An 18,687-nucleotide genomic window follows, 5' to 3' on the forward strand; every position below is an offset into this window, starting at 1 on the left:
AGAGGAATACCTGGTTTAAATGGAATTTCCAGTCTAACTTTTCTAAGGAGTCTCCACACTGATTTCCATAATGGTTGCACCAGTCTACCTTCCAACCAGCAGTGGAGAAGGGTTCCTTTTTCCCCACAGCCTCTCCAACATTTGTTGTTGCATGATTTCTTTATGATAGCCATTCTTTCTGGGGTGAGATGATATCTCAATGTTGTTTTAATTTGCATTTCACATATGGCTAGTGATGTGAAGCATTTTTTCATATATTTATTCACTTCTTTAATTTCATCCTCTGAGAAGCGTGTGTTCATCTCCGATGCCCATTTCTGAACTGGGTCTTTAAATTTTGGGCCCCTAGTATTTTTTAGTTCTTTATAAATTCTAGAGAGCAGACCTTTGTCTGAGTACTTACTTGTCGTGACTTTTTCCAAATTTGTGGGTTGCCTTTTCACTTTGTTGGTAATTTCCTTTGACGTGAAAAAACTTCTCAGTAAGATCAGGTCCCAGTTATTAATTCTTTCAACTGTTTCCCGTGTGATTTGATTTTTGTTCATGAACTCTTTGACTACCCCTATGTCTTTAAGAGTTCCTCCTACTTTCTCTTCCAGGAGACTTAGTGTCTCTGCTTTAAGGTTTAGATCTTTATCCATTTTGACTTTAGGTTGGTGCGTGGTGATAGACCTGGGTCAAGTTTTAGTTTTCAGCATGTAGAGAGCCAGTTTTTCCAGCACCATTTGTTAAAGAGGCTATTTTTCTTCCAGTGAGTATGTTTGGCCCCTTTGTCAAAGATAAAGTGGCTGAGTGTGTTTGTAGGGGCTTCAGCGAAGCATACATTTTTTAATATGAGAAAGTTCAGCACATGAACTGCCTAAAATGTGTTCTTAAATAACTAAGAAATGTTGAACTTTATATATACATATTAATAACTTTCAACATGATATCATTGAATTTTCTCATCCTTAATGTCTAAAAGAAGCTCAAATGAAAATAATACCTTCTTTTCAACACTAGAATAAATAATGTTTTTCTTTGATTTGCTAATTCAAAGCCAGAAAGTTGTGCAAATCAGCAAGTCAGGATGTCATTTTTCAGGGCAGGTATACATTTTTATCAATACAACTCACAGATAAAGTCATACAGAAGCACAAAAGTGATAGATTTCCACAAGAACACACTCAGGTGCCGGCACTCAGATCAAGAACAGAACCTACTCAGCCATCCAGACAGCTCAGCAGATGCAGGGGTCGGGGTTCAATCCCTGGCATGCCGTGCCAGCCTGCCCCCAGGGTACACTGAGAGGGCAATTGAGACTGGGCGTGGTGGTGCACACCTGTAATCCCAGCTCTTGGGAGGCTGAAAACAGGAGGATCACTTCGAGTCCAATCTGTGTAGTGAGACCCTGTAGACCCTGTAGTAAATACATAAAAAAAAAAGAAAGAAAGAAAGCAAAAGAACAGAACTTACTAGGACCCTAGAAGCCATCCTCGTGACTCATACCCATGACCTCTCCCCGGAAGTAAAGTGACTGTCCTAATTCCAAACATTGCAAAGCAGCTTTACCTGTTCATAATGCTCATACTAAATGGAATCACATACTCTGGCTTCCTTCACTGAATAGCCCACTTTCTTTATTTCTTCATTTTCTTTGAGTACCACCTATGCCATAAGTATGCCAGGGCACTTACCTTTTCATGAAGGGTTTCCTAATCTTTTTTCTTTTTTTATTAGTAGTAGGTTTATAGTACTGTTAAAAGAAACAAAATTCTACAAGCACTGGGGTACATGTTGACAATTTTACCACGTGCCCAGGGGACTGTAAGGATGCTAGGAGCTGTGGCCAACTAAGCCTGCTGATCGTGTCAGAGACAGGGAGCGTAGCTTTGGGTGTGGTCCTTTGATATGTGTGGGTGTAGGGACATGTGAACCCAAGGTTACCAGACTGATTCACTGTTTTCATAAGTTTATTTTATTTTATTTTATTTTATTTTATTTTATTTTACTGGATACAGGGTCTCACTATGCAGCACAGACCTGTCTCAGCCTCCTCAGCACTGGGATTACAGGCTTGCAACATCACATCCAGTTTCAGGGCCGGCTTGTCATGTGATACCAGAGAACTAAACCGGGTCCTTGCGCTTGCCGGGCAGGCACTTAGACTGCTGAGCTCTTTCCCCAGCCCTATTAATTTTTGAAAAGAAAAGAAAATCCTACCATCCAAACTTATGAAATAAATTCTCCTAATTTCTAATGTTGGACCTTTTTTTTTTTTTTTTTTTTTTTTAACCATGAGACCAATCACAGCTCCACATGATACAGCTTCAGACCTGGATTTTCAGGACACCAAAGCAGTTGTCAGCCTTCTGCCTTCCTCTGGGGTACATCCTGGTAACTGCCTTCGTGGCCAAGATACCCTCAGCCACGGAGGAGGTAAAGATGCTGAAGGGAGCTGAGAGAGAACTCTTCGTGTCACGTGGAGTGATAAAGGGCCACCTATGCAACCAGTGTGGTCACCCAGCGGCTGAGAAGATAAAGCTTTCCTTAGAGACTGTTTATTCTGGGTGTCCCTTCTCCACCCAAAGTGCTTCCTGGCTGCCATCTCCATGACAAATCTGGTGCAGAAGGCACTGTTTCTTTTTCCCGATCATTCTTGGTGACCTTTCTGTAGATTTAATGTTCTTGTTGAAATTCCAACCAGAGGTTGAAAATTTTTTTCAGCAGGATCAAATACTGCATGATCATTATCCCTCAGGGGAGAGAGAGCTACAGTCTAGCATGTGTGCGTGAGGGGACTGGGAGATAAACGACGACCTTCCTCTCCACAACACAAAAGCTCAAAGCCTTTATTCATTGTTCCTTCTTCCTGAAGTCAAGCGATTCACTTCTAGACAGGTTTGGCCAGAGTTCAGATTGCATTGTGCCAGCTCTGCGGTGGTAGATAGGTACCCCTTGCCTTGCCCTCTAGGGCTTGGTGATGGTCCTGGTGGCGAGGGGAGAAAACCAAGTCACTCTCCAAAGCGCTGGGTAAATAGAGTTCTAAGAACATGGAGGTGAGAGAATCAAGGACTGATGTACAGGTTGTCACAGGGTCACACCTATAAATTAGACTTCATGTTCCCAAAGTCAGCAGTTTTCATATTTTAACTCAGCTGAGAATCACCTACAAGGCTCATCAAAATACGGACTTCTGCCCCCCAACCCCACCTCGCAGCATTTCTAGTGGTGAAGAAATGAGACTGTTCCTTTCTAGTACATCCCAAGTGACCCCGACATGCTGCTGGTCCCTGCTTTGAGAAGCACTGAGGCAGAAGTGCCTTCACAGTAAGTGTCTTTGTAGCTCCAAGACCTGAAAGCTTCAGTAGGTCAGTAATTGGAATTACTTGCAATTTATTTTTATGAAGAGTTCATAGAAATTATTTTAATGCTGCATGCACTAGAAAAATCCACCTAGGCACCAAATAAATATCCTCTGAGGATACTGATCTAGTGAGAATGCTTGTCGATACAAATGCTTTTCTGTTTGCAATTTAATTATTTGAATATTCATGCTAACAAATTTGCTTTGCTAATAAGCTGATTATTTCCCATATTATTTGATACATACCAAAGCATCCCATTAATAAAATATTTTAAAATGTAAAGAAAGTAAGGTCTTAAGGAGTGATTCTCACAGCTTTAGAGAAAATAAGCAGGAAAGAAATGCAGACCTGCTCCAGGAAGTATTAGTGGCAAGTTCTGAACATTAAGGGCAAGTAAAAAGCCACATTTGCTCGATTCCTGTATTGGAGCAGCCACTGTTCAGTAAAAACAAATCACCTGGCTCTTTCTTAAGCAATCTTAGATTCTGAACTTGCTTCCCTTTAGGCTTTTTCGTAAACAAATAACTAGAAAAGTCTCTAAGGAAGGGAGAGGTCAGTTCCTCATTTCAGCTCTGGGTGGGTGCGTACAGTCAGAGCCCTTCCTCTCAGCCCTCACCTGGCAGCTGACTCTGCGGCTCCACAGACCCTGAGGTGGTCAGGACCCACCGGGACAATGTCGTTCTCAGAAGCAGACCATCCTACAGGTATTAAAGGCGTTCACCTGCTTCCTGGACTTCTCTCTTGCTCTTTCTGTTTGCTTAGATCCTATTGCTACCAGCTTTGTTTGGTCTTGTTCAGCTGGTCTTTCCAGATCTAACTAGGATTTGTGAATCATTAATCTCTGTGGTTTAATTTCTAGTATGCTGAGCTTCTTCCCCAGCACAGGAGTGGGTGTTTACTGGATTCTGAAAGCTTGGGAGAGAGAAGACTGGTGACTTGTTTTTTGTAGCGATCACATATTGCTCTAACTCTAGTCTTCTAGAGAATTCGGAGAAGACTTGGTATGGACAGATTCACTCACTTTGGACTCTTCACCAGATCCATGAGGGGCCAGTCTCTCAGGTAGAGCCTCCCAGGAGACTAGCCATGTACTGAATTCCTGAAACAAACCTGTGCGCCCTCTATAAAGGCTGCCCAGAGGCTGACGGAGGACAGATGGCTTGTGTTGGCGCACACGGCAATTGAGATTGAAAAAGAAACCAGACCTGCTTACTTCAAAGCTTAAACCCTGCCTACCTCTTTGCAGACAAACTCCCAAAGCCCTGCTGTATTTAAATTTTCTCTCCAGCTCTGTGGTGAGTCATGTTGGCAGTTACTATTACCTTGACTTGGATGTAGCTATTACTGTTGTGGTTTCCACATTCAAAACACTGGCCAATAAATAATACTTAATGACCTTTAAATCCCATTGACCATGAATAACCTCCTACTAGTGGTCAGACTCATAGGTCCAGATGACTGACCAGGACTCTAAAAGCTGTATCCCAACCCCATAAAAGAGAAAGAAGACAGACAGCCAAAAGGACAGAAAGGAAACCAGGGTCTGTGAATTTTGATGAGACGATTATGCAGATTTCCTTGTTAATGTACTGAATTGTTTTAACATTGTTGCTGCCTAAAACTTGGATAATTATCTCATGTAGACACAATAGAATGCTTGGGTGTGTGCAAGTGTGAAAGTACCTGTAATTCTGATCCTCTGCTTGGCCATTTGTTTGCCAAGAGAATGAGGAACTGGCATCTCTGCAAGCAGCCAGAGGTTCAGGACATGAAGAGACCAAATGGGCCTGAGTCAATCTGTAGTCAGAATGGGCCTCTTCATTTTCCAGAAAACCTGGTACCAGTTTTCTTACAGCAACCAGAAATTACCAACATCAACACAGAAGTAGTTACATCTCCCCTTTCACCAGATACAAGTTCTACCTGATAGTACCTGTGACAGGCAAGATGGATGGCCAACTTAATGGGCTTCAGAGTCACACAAGAGATTAGGAAAGCAGACTTCCAGGTATGCCTGAGTTGGTGTGGTTGTGGAGGCATGGCCATGGTCCATGATCTGTTGTTCCTGCTCCTTTTCTCTCTGGCACTCTTCCCCTGCTCTGCTTTCTGGTCAGCATGAGTTAAGCAGCTTTGCTCCACCGTGCTCCCTTACCATGGAGCACGGTGTTTCCATCCGGGAACCAACCGACCATGTATAGAACCCTCTGAAACCAGTAGCCACATGAACCTTGCCAGGTTTAAGTTGTAAATATCAAATAGTTTTTCCCAGTGACTGAAAACTGACTGTAATCAATGCCTCCCTTTCTCCAACCCCCAAAAAAGTATTTCATGCATTCTAGTTTGTCCTGTGAAGTTCTTTGACATGTGAATCTTTGAAGTCTCAAAATGCTAAAGCAAACTCAACATGAAGCACTCTAGAACTCTTTTAGAAATAAGAATTGAATTGATTTTCACTGATATCTAAGTCATTTCTTAAGCAATTCTCTCGTCTAAAATTCAGTACCTGTTCATTTCATTTGACCATTAAACCAGGTAAGAGTTAAAGAGAAATATAAGAGACTGTATAGTTCCCAAAAATCAATTATCACCATATTGTCTTAATGATAATAGAGCATCATATCCTTCCTCTTTACAGATAAGGGTGCATCTAACAGACTATTAATTGTTTCTACACAAAATGGTTGGACTTCTATGTCTGATACAGATGAAAATAAGCAATTAAAAAAGAGTATAAGCAAGTACACCAAATGTAGTGAGAAGTAATGAATAAACAAGAGGGAGTGCATCAGTGTTGGACCTTTTAGGGTGAAGGTAAATAATTATATGACATAAAAGCCTGTACCAATTATTACATTCTTTGTAGAATTACAACAAACATAGTATAAGCACTATATTCAGCACAGCGTTATGAATGATAATGAACAACAATGAGGCCCGGTCACAAGGATAGTATTTATTAGTTTTCAACCCTGGCTATTATCATGTTGAAGAAATAAATAATACACTGTAGAACAAGTTCTCCTAAAAAAGAGTGTTGCGATGCAGTTCAAATAATGTGCACTGAAAAGGAGTCTTACTGCCCTCATTCAATTTTGATGAGCCCAACGTATTCATTCCTATGTTGGTCAGCTTTTCAGTGCTGGGACCTATGATAGAGGAGGAAGGATTGATCCTTGCTCACGGTTCCAGAGGGTTCAGTCTGTGGTAAGCTGTCCATGAAGTCAAGCATTGTGGAAAGAGGAATTCTGCCCAACTCATGATAGACAGAAGCAGAGCTCACGGGAGCAACACGTGCACCCACCCAGCGACCAGTGGCCCTGCAGCTGGACCCCATCAGGTACCAGTGCATTCAACTATGACATCAGTGAGTTAACCTGCTGATGAGGACAGCAGCCCTCTGATTCTACTGACTCTCTCTGAGTCTTTTAATCCCATCAAGCTGACAACTGACTTAGAATTCTCAAAAGGTTCTAGATTACTGTGTCTTGCTTTACAATAATAGAAACTTGCCGAAATTCTTATTGGAGTTCTCAGAACATATGATCACCTGCTATTTTGCCATCCACGAACAATCCCAGCACAGTCTAAAATGCCTTCCCTGCTGCCCACAGCAGTGGAAGATAGTTATATGGACCTCTCCTCAGTTCCAACCTCATCTATAAACAATCAGGTGTTGTCTCTTATGATGGGATATGGAACATAAGGGCTTCTATCCCCACACATAAATACCTGTTCATGTGGGAAACTCCAAAATAAAAGAATTGTCAGCCATCATTTCCATCAATCAGGGTGTCAGATGGCAGACTCAGCCGTGCTTGAGCATGAGTAGGGCTGGCTTGGGACACACACGCGTCACAGAAAGCACCACATGTCTTGAAAGGCAGGGCAGCTAGGAAAAACTGAATTTTTCTTCTTTAAACTCAAAAGTCTTTTTTATTTTTCCTAAAATATGGAGATAGATAAAAATCTAAAATATCTTTTGCCAAACACTTCAATTGTCTTAAAAAAGGCCTGTCTTGATGTATAATTTGATCTCTGAGAGAGGGGGCTCTGTTTTCCTTCTCCATGCATCCTGAGAATGTACCAAAGTGCTTACGTATATACATAAAAGCAGAGTGTCAGGAGTGCTAGACGTATATTTGATTGTTGCAAAGTGGAATAATCTAAAGGTGGTTGGTAATGTTGCTTCTAGGATGTTTCTTAAGTAACTAAATTTTATGGGCATTTTTTACATGAGCCTGGAATGCCCATGAAGTAGACAGTAAATATATCTCAATATACTATCTAGATGGCAAGGCTGGAATCACGTATATTAGTTATTTCCAAAATATAAAGGATGGTAACGTGAGCTGGGCTGTCCCTCTCTCCCCTGAAGAACTAGACATTTTCTTCTGAAAGTTCAGACACCCTTTCCTCACCTCAGTCTCCTCATTTCCTCCAGATTTCACAGGCTGCTCCTCCTCCCTGAAGATGCAGCAACCTGCTCATCATTCTCCTGTGGGAAAGGACAAAAGAGCCCCAGAGGAAGAGTGGCTTTCCAAGGGGGAAGATGAACAACTTCAGTGTGGTGCAGAGAATAGCAACTCAGGCGATGTCACATGGAAGCTTCTAGAAATGGGTCCTCTTAGCCTTACAGGGAAGGCAGAGCCATCTGGCCCAGAGGAGCACCCCCAGGGCTGCGAGACTTCACAGCACCCACCAAGCCTGTCCAAGAAGCACTGTGAAAATCAGGCGACCCTGCTGCAGTTTGACCGGCAGGCCCCTGGCCGCATTTCCACCTCTCCCACTCTGAGGAGGCTAAGGGGCAGTGGCTGGAGGACTTCGCCCTCACTGCCCCAACAAGATGCCTTGGAAGAGTCCATCTGGGGAAGCTGGAGATTCCTGGCTGGCTCCCCAGGTCACCTTTCCAGGAGTCCACTGGAAAACCCAAAGGATTCACCACACTCCCTGTATCCCTTAAAACCCCACTCAGGGCGGCCTGCAGACCCTGCAGGGGCCCTCAACTCCATGGAGACCGAGACCAGGTCCTTAGATGAGGGTCCTCTTCCAAAGCTTCAGCCAGTCCATGAGACGTCTCTTTGCCAGCCCCCTCTTCTGGGACAAGAGAGCCACAAAATGTCCAGCCCCTCCCCACAGCGCCCAAGTCCTCAGGTAACCCATGCTGAATCTCTGCCTTGCATTTAATGACTACAAAGCAAATAGGTCTCAGGGTTGCCCCTTCCTCTAAAGGCCATGCGGTCCTTGTGATGTAAGATGGCACGAAATGACCTAAGAGGGCACACCTTCCTTTAGAAAGTACAGACTCTCACATAAAGGACATTCAGCACTGAGGGAAGGAGTTTAGGGACCTCATTTAACTCACTTTCTGGTATTTCCTTAAAGACACTTTAAAGTAAGACTATTGATTTCTCTTTCTTCAAAAGCAAAATAATAATAATGATAATAATAATATAGAACATTGTAGCAATGAAAGTTGATTGTTACCTCTTTCAAAATATCTGCTTCAGAATTGTGGATGGTTTTGAGCAAGACTAAAACAAATATTTTTGAAATTTATTTCAGGGTGAAGAATCACATGGCTCTAGGTATGTATGCACTGGTAATCTCCAGCGAGATGACTTTTGTTGACCATTTACTGTTACCTCTTTAGTTTTATTCTGATATAGCAAACCTGACGGAACATCACTTAGGCCTGTTTGTTCAATACCGCCCACACCACTCTTCCCCCTCAAGGGTGTTGAGAGTCATCATTTCAGAAGTCTCCTTGCCTAGTAGAGCGTTTTGCCAGTTCTTTGGGAACAGCCAACCTGCTTTTATGGTTTTCATTGTGAACTGTCAATGCTCCAGCCCTGTCGCTTGATTAATATCTATTTAGTAATAAGCTTTGTCTGGTAAAGAAAAGGGAAAGCTAGAGCACTTCGATAGCTTTTCAAAGCGAAATTCAAAGGACAATGATAAAAGGAACAAGATGTCCTGTTTAAATGTAGTCTGACCTTTACAATGTCTTTTTGACAGACTGTGCCCTTATCTACAAATTAGCGGATTGTGCCATGTTGGAAACTGGCTCTGACCCTTCTGCGTGGCCCCCTAGCTGAGCCAGCAGAATTGTCCCATCTCCAAGGAAGTGATCTATGGCCTGAGGGGAAAGATTCTTGTCCAGTTTCATTCAGCTGACCTGTGAGATCACCAAGAAAACTTACAGTGTTTAGTCAAGAAGAGTCCTAAGGGCAATGGCCACTGCTTCTCATTACACCTCAATCCTCAAGCCACAGTCCTCTGTTCATAGCCATATGATCAGCATAATATAGGTGACATTAACAATGCAGTCTTTGTTGACTGTAACTCAGCTTCACTTAAATGTGTGAACAAAGATAGAGTTATTACAAAGCCATCAGTAAATGCAAAGTATTGTGTGTAGTGTGTCAGTTACCTATTGCTATATAACAAACATCCCCAAACCCTTGACTAAAAACCAGCTATTATTTTTATAAATCTGTGTGTCCCCTCAAGCTCACTTGATCTAGCTGGGCTCCACTGACAGTTCTCCTCTCCATCACCCCATGTTTTTCTGGGACCGAGACTGCCCAGCACTTATACTTTCAGTAGAACTAAGGTTCAAGAGCATAAGTGGAAACAGGAGTGGTCTCTTGGAGCATGGGATCTGAGTCTCGTCTTTTGTTTTATTGGTCAAAGCAAGCCACATAGTAGAACTTGGGGTTAGGGAATTATGTGTCATCAGCAGTTTGGGAGCACTGAAGTGGTACGTGGCAAGGAACAAACTTGGAGAGTGGGACTGCTGCAACAAAACTTCCATAGATGTGAGATGGAATGCAACTCTCAAATGCTATGTGTGTAACGCAGGTATGTCAGAGAAAGAGGAGCAGATAGTCCCAGAGATGCTGTTGATTAGAGTCAGATCATTCAGGTCAAATAGGATTTTAAGGACTTCTGTTTGTTTCCCTAGTATGAAGCATCATGAAGGGGTTGAGTGGATGGATATGCTTGGGTGAATGCCATGGGATTTTGATGAAAGTAGACAAGCAAGGCAGGTGGACTGGGCAGGTATGAGCAGTTGGTAGGGTAAGCTGTAGTGAGGGCAGTGGAATTAAAGAGAGGTTTTTCAGCATAATGGGCATTTAGAAGAGACAGTCTCCTGGGTCTTGCTGTGGGGGAAGATTGATAAGAATGAAGCTTCTGATGACACAGCCAGGGTGATGAGTGTTTCTATTCCTGGACATGGTTATGTTGGGGGAAGAACTCTTTGTGCTACTGTCATTCCCTCTCTCCCTCTATAGTATCAGGTGTTCCCCTCCTGTATACTAGCATATGCCCCTGAAGAACAATAACCTCTACAGTAAGTCATTACTAAAGTGTGGAGGACTTTTAGCCTAGACAACGTGAACTCTTCTGAAGTAGAGCCCTACAGTTCTCCCTTTGGAGCTTCCCCGCACCTTGTTGGTGGTTCCACCATGGTATGCAAAGTAGTAGATTGTGTTCTTCTGTGTTCCTTCATCTACTCCTACAGTCGAAACCTTCCCAAGGATAGAGGTTACTTTTCTATCTCTGAAGCTCCAGCTCTAGTATCCATCTAGAGTCTACTTCCAAAAATATTTATTGATAGAGAAGATGAGGGGCCAGCCAGATAGCTCAGCAGACTAAAGCATCTGCTTAGACAAGACACAGGGACCGGGGTTTGATCCCCAGCCTGCCTTGCCAGCCCCACCCCCAGGGCATGCTGAGATGGTGATTGAGACTGGGCGTGGTGCCTATAATCCCAGCACTTGGGAGGCTGAAAACAGGATCACTACGACTCAGATCTACATAGTGAGACCCTATAGACCCTGTACGAAATACATTAAAGAAAAAAGAGAGATAGACAAAGAAAGATATAAAGGTTGGCAGGACACTTAGATCATGAAGTCCTCCAAGCATGTGCAAGGTATTTGCATCTTGGCTAAGGACAAGACTAGTAGCCACACAGCTGTGTTGTGGGGGCTTAAATATCTGCAAGCAAGTAAGGGAGATTTTGTGGATAGCAAGGCCTTCCTGACAAGTCTTGAACCTTAAATTCACAGAAAATTGCCTCCTTCACCTGTCAGTTCAGCTCTGAAGCCAAGAAGTGAAATATACATAATATACTTCAATGAGAATAAAAACTAGCCTTCCATGCTCAAAAGCAAACATGAAGAGCACTAAATATATCCAAACTAGCAAGGGAGGCAGTACTCACGTGGACACCAAATGACAATGTTATTTGGAAGTCTCTCTTGAGAAAGAAACAAATAAAAATATCAGTGAAACTTCCTAGGAAGTTAGATCCATCTAGGGCGACCACTGGTGGGCATCTGCGGGTTGAACAGTGTGGAGCCAACAGCTGGGTTTGAATTCTGTCTCCACTTTCTGACAATGTGGTCTTGGGCGATTTGCTGTGTGGCTGGCAATGTATATTTTTGCCCAAAAAGCGGAGATGCAAAAGCATTCATCTCATACACCCTTTGTACTGAGTAAATAATGAAGTGCAAATAGTATCTATTTTTATTTTTAGGGACCCCATTCATTCATTCATTCATTCATTCATTCATCCAGCAATTCCCCTACTCAAGTCACTGATTTCTAAAATATTCAAAGCTCAATGCCTGACCCCAGAAAGCACGTCTAATATGTCCAAACACTAAGCTGAATATAGTATTATACCTTATACAGACTTTTTATTTCAAACTTGGGATATTCCTAGCACTGTCTGAAAACTCCTGGAAATACTAGAAGTGGAGAGTCTCTCAACAATGTCCGAAAAAGCTTATCGGGAAAGTGTTCACTAAAGACTCAGACCACACAAAGCGACAGCTGCAGCCTTAGAGAACCCAACCAACATGGCCCTGGCTGCAGGGAGCCACATGCTCGGCTTCCATGAGCTTCAGAGCCTCTGGCATGACAGTTCCAGGGAAGCTGAAGTTCTCGTTAGTGTATGTGTGTTCGTAAGGAATTCCCACTGGCTAGCAGTTTCTGGCACGCAGTAGGTACTTAACAAATGTCTAAAGAAGAAAAAAAGGGAAAGATCGAGGCATGGTGGTGCATGCCTGTTATGCTGGCACTGTGGGAGGACAGAAGTTTGAGCCCAGCCTGGGCACCTGGGTGAGATTCTACCTCAAAATTTTAAAAAAAGATGGTGGGTGGGGCTCAGTGTGGAAAGCCTGAGTTCAATTCCCAGTACCACTGAAAAATAAAAAAAGAATGGAAGGAAGGAAGGAAGGAAGGAAGGAAGGAAGGAAGGAAGGAAGGAAGGAAAAAAAGAAGGGAGGGAGGAAGGGAGAATAGGAGGGAGGGAGGGAGAGAGGGAGGGAAGAAGCAAGCAAGCTAAGTTTAGACGTGTTTCATAGGAGAATCTGTAGAATTTGTACAACTCCTACCCCCTTTAGTCAGATGTATTGTCTTTGCCAAGTACCTAAGTGTCTCCCTCCTACTTTCATCTTTCTTTCTTTTTTTTTTTTTTTTTTTTTTGGATTTAGGACAGGGTCTAAAGTGTATAGGGTCTCACTACGTAGATCGGACTTGTAGTGATCTGCCTGTGTTCAGACTCCCAAGTGCTGGGATTACAGATGCGTGCCACCTCACCCAGTCTCAATCGCCCTCTCAGTGTGCCCTGGGGGTGGGGCCAGCATGGCACACCGGGGATCAAACCCCAGCTACGGTGCTCTGCCTAAGCAGGCTCTTCAGTCCACTGAGCTATCTGGCCGGCCCTCTCATCTTTCTTAGTGTTTGGTACTTATCTCTTTGTCTTAGTTACTCTTCTCTCGTTGCTGGGACAAATACCCGACACTCAAAATGAAGGAAGGAAAGGTTTATTTAGCTCACAGTTACTGGAGGTTTCAGTCCGTACTCAGCTGGGTCCAACGCAGAGCAGCACATAGCAGAAAGCAACCTTTCATGGTGGTGGCAAAGAGCAAGAGCGCAAGGGAGGGTAGCAGCAGCTCAAGCAGCTGGCTTCTCTTCCCACCTTTCATTGTAATGCAAATTACCTGCCCCAGGGTAGGGGAAGTACTCACACCTATGGGTACTTCCCAGTACTTACCCACCTATGGGTAATCCCTGCAGTACTAAAACCCATAATCCCAGCCTTGGATCACACATAATCCCAGTGGATCATGAGTTAACACAAACTCTAAAAGTCCTCACCCCATGACTGCATGAGGCTTTGGGGGGACAACTACACACAAGCCATAACACTCTTGAATCTGGGGTCTGTGGAGCTTTCTACAGTTGTGGCTTGACCTCATTAAGTAATAGCTCAACTCCTGCCCAAAAAAATTAGTAGCTTGGAAGGAGGGTAGAGCCAATGCCCCAGACACAAGTGTCTTCAAAGCCCACCGAGTGACAACAGAGGTGCTCCCCATGCATGAGTGAGTCTCCCAAGCAGTGTTTGTGTTCCAGATTCTAACAGGTGTAGTAGGCACACAGAGCCCCGTGGTTTGCTCCACACTTAGGCAATAGCCATGAGGTATGAGGTTCTTGGCAGTGACAGTGAAGGAGCTCTTCATCCATCCTGCCTTCTAGGTTTCCACCCAATGGAACGCTATGGCAGGAAGCTGAACTAGAAATCACAGGCAAACATACAGAAGTATGTTATTCTCAATCTTCTGAGATGCCTAATGAAAACGTATATTCCAAATTTAACCAAAAGAGCTATATAGTTCCATGATTGGTATCAGAGTTGTCATTTATCTGTTATTCACAAGGGTATTTTTTAAAGCTTGTTATTGATTCTTAATTTGCTCCTCATAGGCAATCAGCTCATCATTAGCAGCAAGCATTTAAAATTGCACTACATTTCTTACATAAGGTAAAGCCTGGATCTTAGAATAGAGAACCTAGTCTTCCTGACCTCCCAACTGCTCAAAGGTGCCTGCTGGAAAAGGCTACATTTGATAAGCTTTTGTTCTCAGGCAAGAATTGCAGTTTCTAGGGAATATGTGTCAATAATTTGAGAAAAAAATAGTTGGGAAACATCTGTAACACAGAGAAGACAAATTTCCAGACTGTAGCAGCTTCAGTGAGACTTTACTCCATTAAAACACACATATCACCTCAGGGAAGTAACTAGGGAAGCAAAGGGGTCTTTTTAAGGGATGCACAATCTCTCAGTCATATTTCTAATGAGAGTTCTGAATTATTTATCTGAAAGCATTTCTGCCAAAATAAACCTGCACTGCACAATCCCCACCCTACCCACCGGCCACTGAAGAGGAAAGGAGGGGGGTCCTCCACTGGGACCCTGCATGCTGAGGGATGGAAAAGCCCTCACCCATCATGCTTATTTGTCACCTGGGAAACAGAGCTCCAAGGAAGCCAAATGCCAAGCTCACTCAAGAGGAAGGTCGTGGCTGGGAATCTAGTGCCAAGTCCAGGGCTTGTGCCACTCAGTAGAATGCCCGGGATCCGTTTCTTGTGGCTGCTGCACTTAATTAGCCCAAGCCAAATGGCTTGGAAGAAAAAAGTCTAAAATCCTATGGGCAGAGCTCGACTCCCTCTGCAAGCTGCAGAGGTCTTCCTTGCTGCTTCATTCGGGCATGCCATGGCTTGTGCCTGTGTCACCTCAGTTTTCGCCTCTCTGTCTTTTTTAAAAAAATATATTTGTTCTTTATTGAGGCTATACTAGTACAACAAATTGTTCTGGTTTTAAAATTCCTAAGTTTCAGTTGCTGAAATTTTTTCCTAAAAATTTGTATGTAAAGTTTTTCTAAAGTAGTAACAAAGTTGATAGAAAATTAACATTAAGATCTTATTTCTTCAGGCTGGCAAGATAGCTCAGTGGACTAAGCACTTGCTTAGGCAAGATCAGGGACCTGGGTTCAATCCCCAGCACCACATGCCATGCCAGCCCTGCCCCCAGGGTGGGCTAAGCCAGCCACAGAGTCCAGATGTAGTGGTGTATGTCTGTAATCCCAGCACTGGGGAGGCTGAAAGCAGGAGGATCACTATGAGTCTGAGCTGTGTAATGATACCCCGCAACAACCCATTACATTTAAAAAAAAAAATCTTATTTCTTCATCATTTGCTCCATCGTTTAGTTCCACAGGATTCAAAGAAAAGGTATAATTTTAAATATTAGAGCGTACTATAAAAGAACAAACCATTACCTTTAAATTCTATTTCATTAAAGCAAAATAGTAAATCTAGAATAAATGAAAATATTCTTTATAAGTCAACTCATTTTGCTGGGGAGATGGTTCATTGGAATAAGTGCTTCCCTGGCAAGCTCAAGGGCCTGAGTTCAATCCCTGGTTCCACCAAAAAAAATAAATACATAAAATAAGTCAACTCATTTTAAGGACTGGACAGAATGTGAGGAGATAGCTGACCTGGAGGAACGAATGTGCAAAGAATCAGTTTTTTGAAAAGGCACGTGAAGAAGCTGTGCTCAAAACTCAGGAGGACAGAGTAGCCAGACAGCTACTAAAGCAGACTAAAGCGCCTGCTTAGGCAGGCTCAAGGGACCAGGGTTGGATTCCCAACATGCTCTGCCGGCCCCGCCCCCAGGGTATGCTGAGACTGGGCGTGGTGGCATGCATCTGTAATCCAAGTGCTGGGGAGGCTGAAAACAGGAGGATCAGTATGAGTCCAATCTGTATAGTGAGACCCTGTAGACCCTGTACTAAACGAAAAAAAAAAAAAATTCCTCAGGAGAGTGCTAAAGAACAGGAGTTCCCGAGTGTACATGAACACCTCTGTCTTCTCTTGGCCTCTGTCTTCTCTGAGTCTCTGCTCAGGTGTCCCTTTCCAAGACCCTCATCATTGAATCTTCTCATCGCAATCCTAATTTCATTACAGCTGCTAAAACCCTTCTTACAAATAAGGCTCCGGGGATTAGAATGCGGACATTATCTTTTGGGGCTACCTTACCACTCACTATACAGCCCCACTTACTATAGTAGACTCCAATTTGGAGGACAGGCAGAAATTTAGAACCAACATTGTGCTTCACAGTGGTTGCCAATACCTTTTCCCTTTCTCTGGTTTAAATATTTTTCTAGAGTCACACCTGCCTATTGGAATTCTGAATTCTGGCGCTGACTTTCACAAAACAATGCGCCTTTCGATGACTTATTCACCTCATCTTTCTAAACCTCAGCATCCTGGGGTCTAAACTGAGTAGGAATTTCTACTTCCAAGGGTACTTGCGAAAATCACTATGATAATGTACCTAAGATACTTCATAGCACATCAAGGAAGAATTAGAGCCCAGTGAACGTCAGCTCACTTTAAATTAAAATAATATTCACCAAAACCAATCTATTATGTATGAAACCTATGCATCCGGTGTCCACTGGGGGACACTTTTCCAGCAGTTACTAACTCTTTTGATACCAAGTAGGAGCAGCCTCATTGCTAGTGTTGACTCATGGGCATATGGCCTGCTGGGTAATGAGGGGAATTCCTGAGATTCTCTGAACCGTTGCCGCCCCCACCCACACAATGGATCTGCCAGTCTGCAGCAGAGGACAGAATACAGAGACATTCTGGTAGCAGAAGGGAGACAAAGTTATCCCAGCAACCATGGGACTAGTCCCTTCGGATCTGACCAGCTTGGGGCCTCGCACCTCAGGGTTAGTGTAAGTATGGCTGCATTGTGGTTTCTAAGTGGAACTGGGGTGGGTCAGGGCAAGGGGGTCAGCTCCAGAAGACTGCAAAGTAAGGGTGCCTCCTGGGTCCAGAAATTTGCCCTAAAGGAAGATATTAATATTCAAGGATCAAGCAAAAGACACCTAAAAGAATACATTTCTCATAAACATTTATTTTCCAAACAAATGCAGGGCAGTATAGCTATATTGTCACTCTACCTACACAATGGCACCCGGTGTCAGCAACACTCCAAATGTCTTGCATCTATTGTTTGTTTATTTCCTAGTTTAATTTCCTTACAATGACATCAGATATCTGAAAACTCCACTTCCTGCCTCTTTCACACAGGACACCTTCACCCCACAAAGACACCACTTTGTCACTTTGCATCCTGAACTCATTACAGTTACTTTCAGTGGGTGGTCCATCCAGAACCGCACGCGTGACCCCGCATGCATGCCACTTTTTAGAAGAAGCAACCCTAGGATTTAGAACAGCACACACAAGATGCCAGTCTGGAACCAACACTCACACCCCTAGGAGACCTGAAGTCAGAGCCACGTAGATCCATTACAACTCATTCACACAAATATCATGATTCCAGCGTCTGGTCCACTCCAGGTGGCAGGCCAGAGTGCTCTTCAGAGTGCTCAAAAAGCCGGAACCAGCCAGGCATAAATGATGCAAGGCTGTGCTCTCTGTGCCAACCCACATCTCTTCATATTACAAGGTGTAGATGCTCTTTCTAATTGCTTTCCCAGTGTCTATAGGGTTGCAACTGTGGCCCTTCTTAGTTTTATTAATGCATGCTGCCTTTCAATGAAGGAAAGCATTTCATGTCCACAGAGATCCTATTATGTCCTTCTGGGGCCATTCCTGCCTCCCCATAACTAGCATCCCTGGGGTTTGCCACCGAGGTCAAAAGCCAAGGTCAAGGCTCGACTTTGGTGCAGTCGGGTGTCTTCCTCTCATGTGTAAAAATACGGCTCCAATCCTGGCCTGTGTCATCCCAAAAGGATGCCTTATGTTCAAAGCTGTCTAAGATAAGGCAAAAACAGGTCATGTTCTTTAACCTCCTATAATGGAACAGGGAGAAGGTGGGGAGGATCAAGTTGTAGTCTGCTTGTGTGTATGCACATAACTATTTATTTCTGATCCAGAATGTAGAACCATATGCACCTGAGGACAGGATTTTATTCTGTAGGCCAACATGTCTATTTATTTATTCAATGAGTTAATGAAAACTGCATTAGGCCAGATTCTATGCTGTGATTAGATCCTGTAATATATAAGACCCAGGAGGAGCCTTGTGTGAAGTCTTTATGAGAGAAGAGGTTGAGAAGGAGGGGAGGGAGGCTGACCCTTCCTAAGTAGATGAGAAAAGACTTCTGGAGGAAGAACAGGTAGGCCAGAGCTTAGTGATGAGTCCATTTGCCAGGCAGACTGAGCAGAGCTGGGGAGGCAGATGGGACCTACGTGAGCCAAGGCACAGAAGTGAAGTCCGGAGTGGTTAAAGAACAGCACGCAACACACTACTTCCAGAGTCAGGTTCTGCAGTGATCGCTTGAAGTTTTGCACGTTTGGTTATTCTTCCGTTCACTTCACAAACGTTTGCCAAGTCCTTGTTAAATGGAGATTTAGATTAGATGCTAGGAGTCTAGCACAGTAGAGGAAATAAGACTTTATAAAGTCAATCACTTCCCAAAAGAGAGGACATTAGAGA

At 43.5% G+C, this 18,687-nt stretch overlaps 1 protein-coding gene across 6 annotated transcripts in view; it reads left to right on the forward strand.

Moving 5' to 3' along the window:
• The first annotated feature begins 3,858 nt into the window (after window positions 1-3,858).
• The window catches only part of LOC101578157, a 56,612-nt gene continuing 41,783 nt past the window's right edge, over window positions 3,859-18,687 (forward strand). The window contains exons 1-3 of one of the 6 annotated variants that reach the window (XM_023716375.1): window positions 3,859-4,051; window positions 7,798-8,498; window positions 8,910-8,932. In XM_023716375.1, coding sequence (XP_023572143.1) covers window positions 4,021-4,051; window positions 7,798-8,498; window positions 8,910-8,932 — 755 coding nt within the window. In that variant the 5' untranslated portion in view covers window positions 3,859-4,020. The other 5 variants (XM_023716374.1, XM_023716382.1, XM_023716378.1 and 2 more) reach the window with 5 other exon arrangements.

This window comes from Octodon degus, unplaced genomic scaffold (assembly GCF_000260255.1).
Source record: "Octodon degus isolate 3935 unplaced genomic scaffold, OctDeg1.0 scaffold00004, whole genome shotgun sequence".
Lineage (NCBI taxonomy): Eukaryota > Metazoa > Chordata > Mammalia > Rodentia > Octodontidae > Octodon > Octodon degus.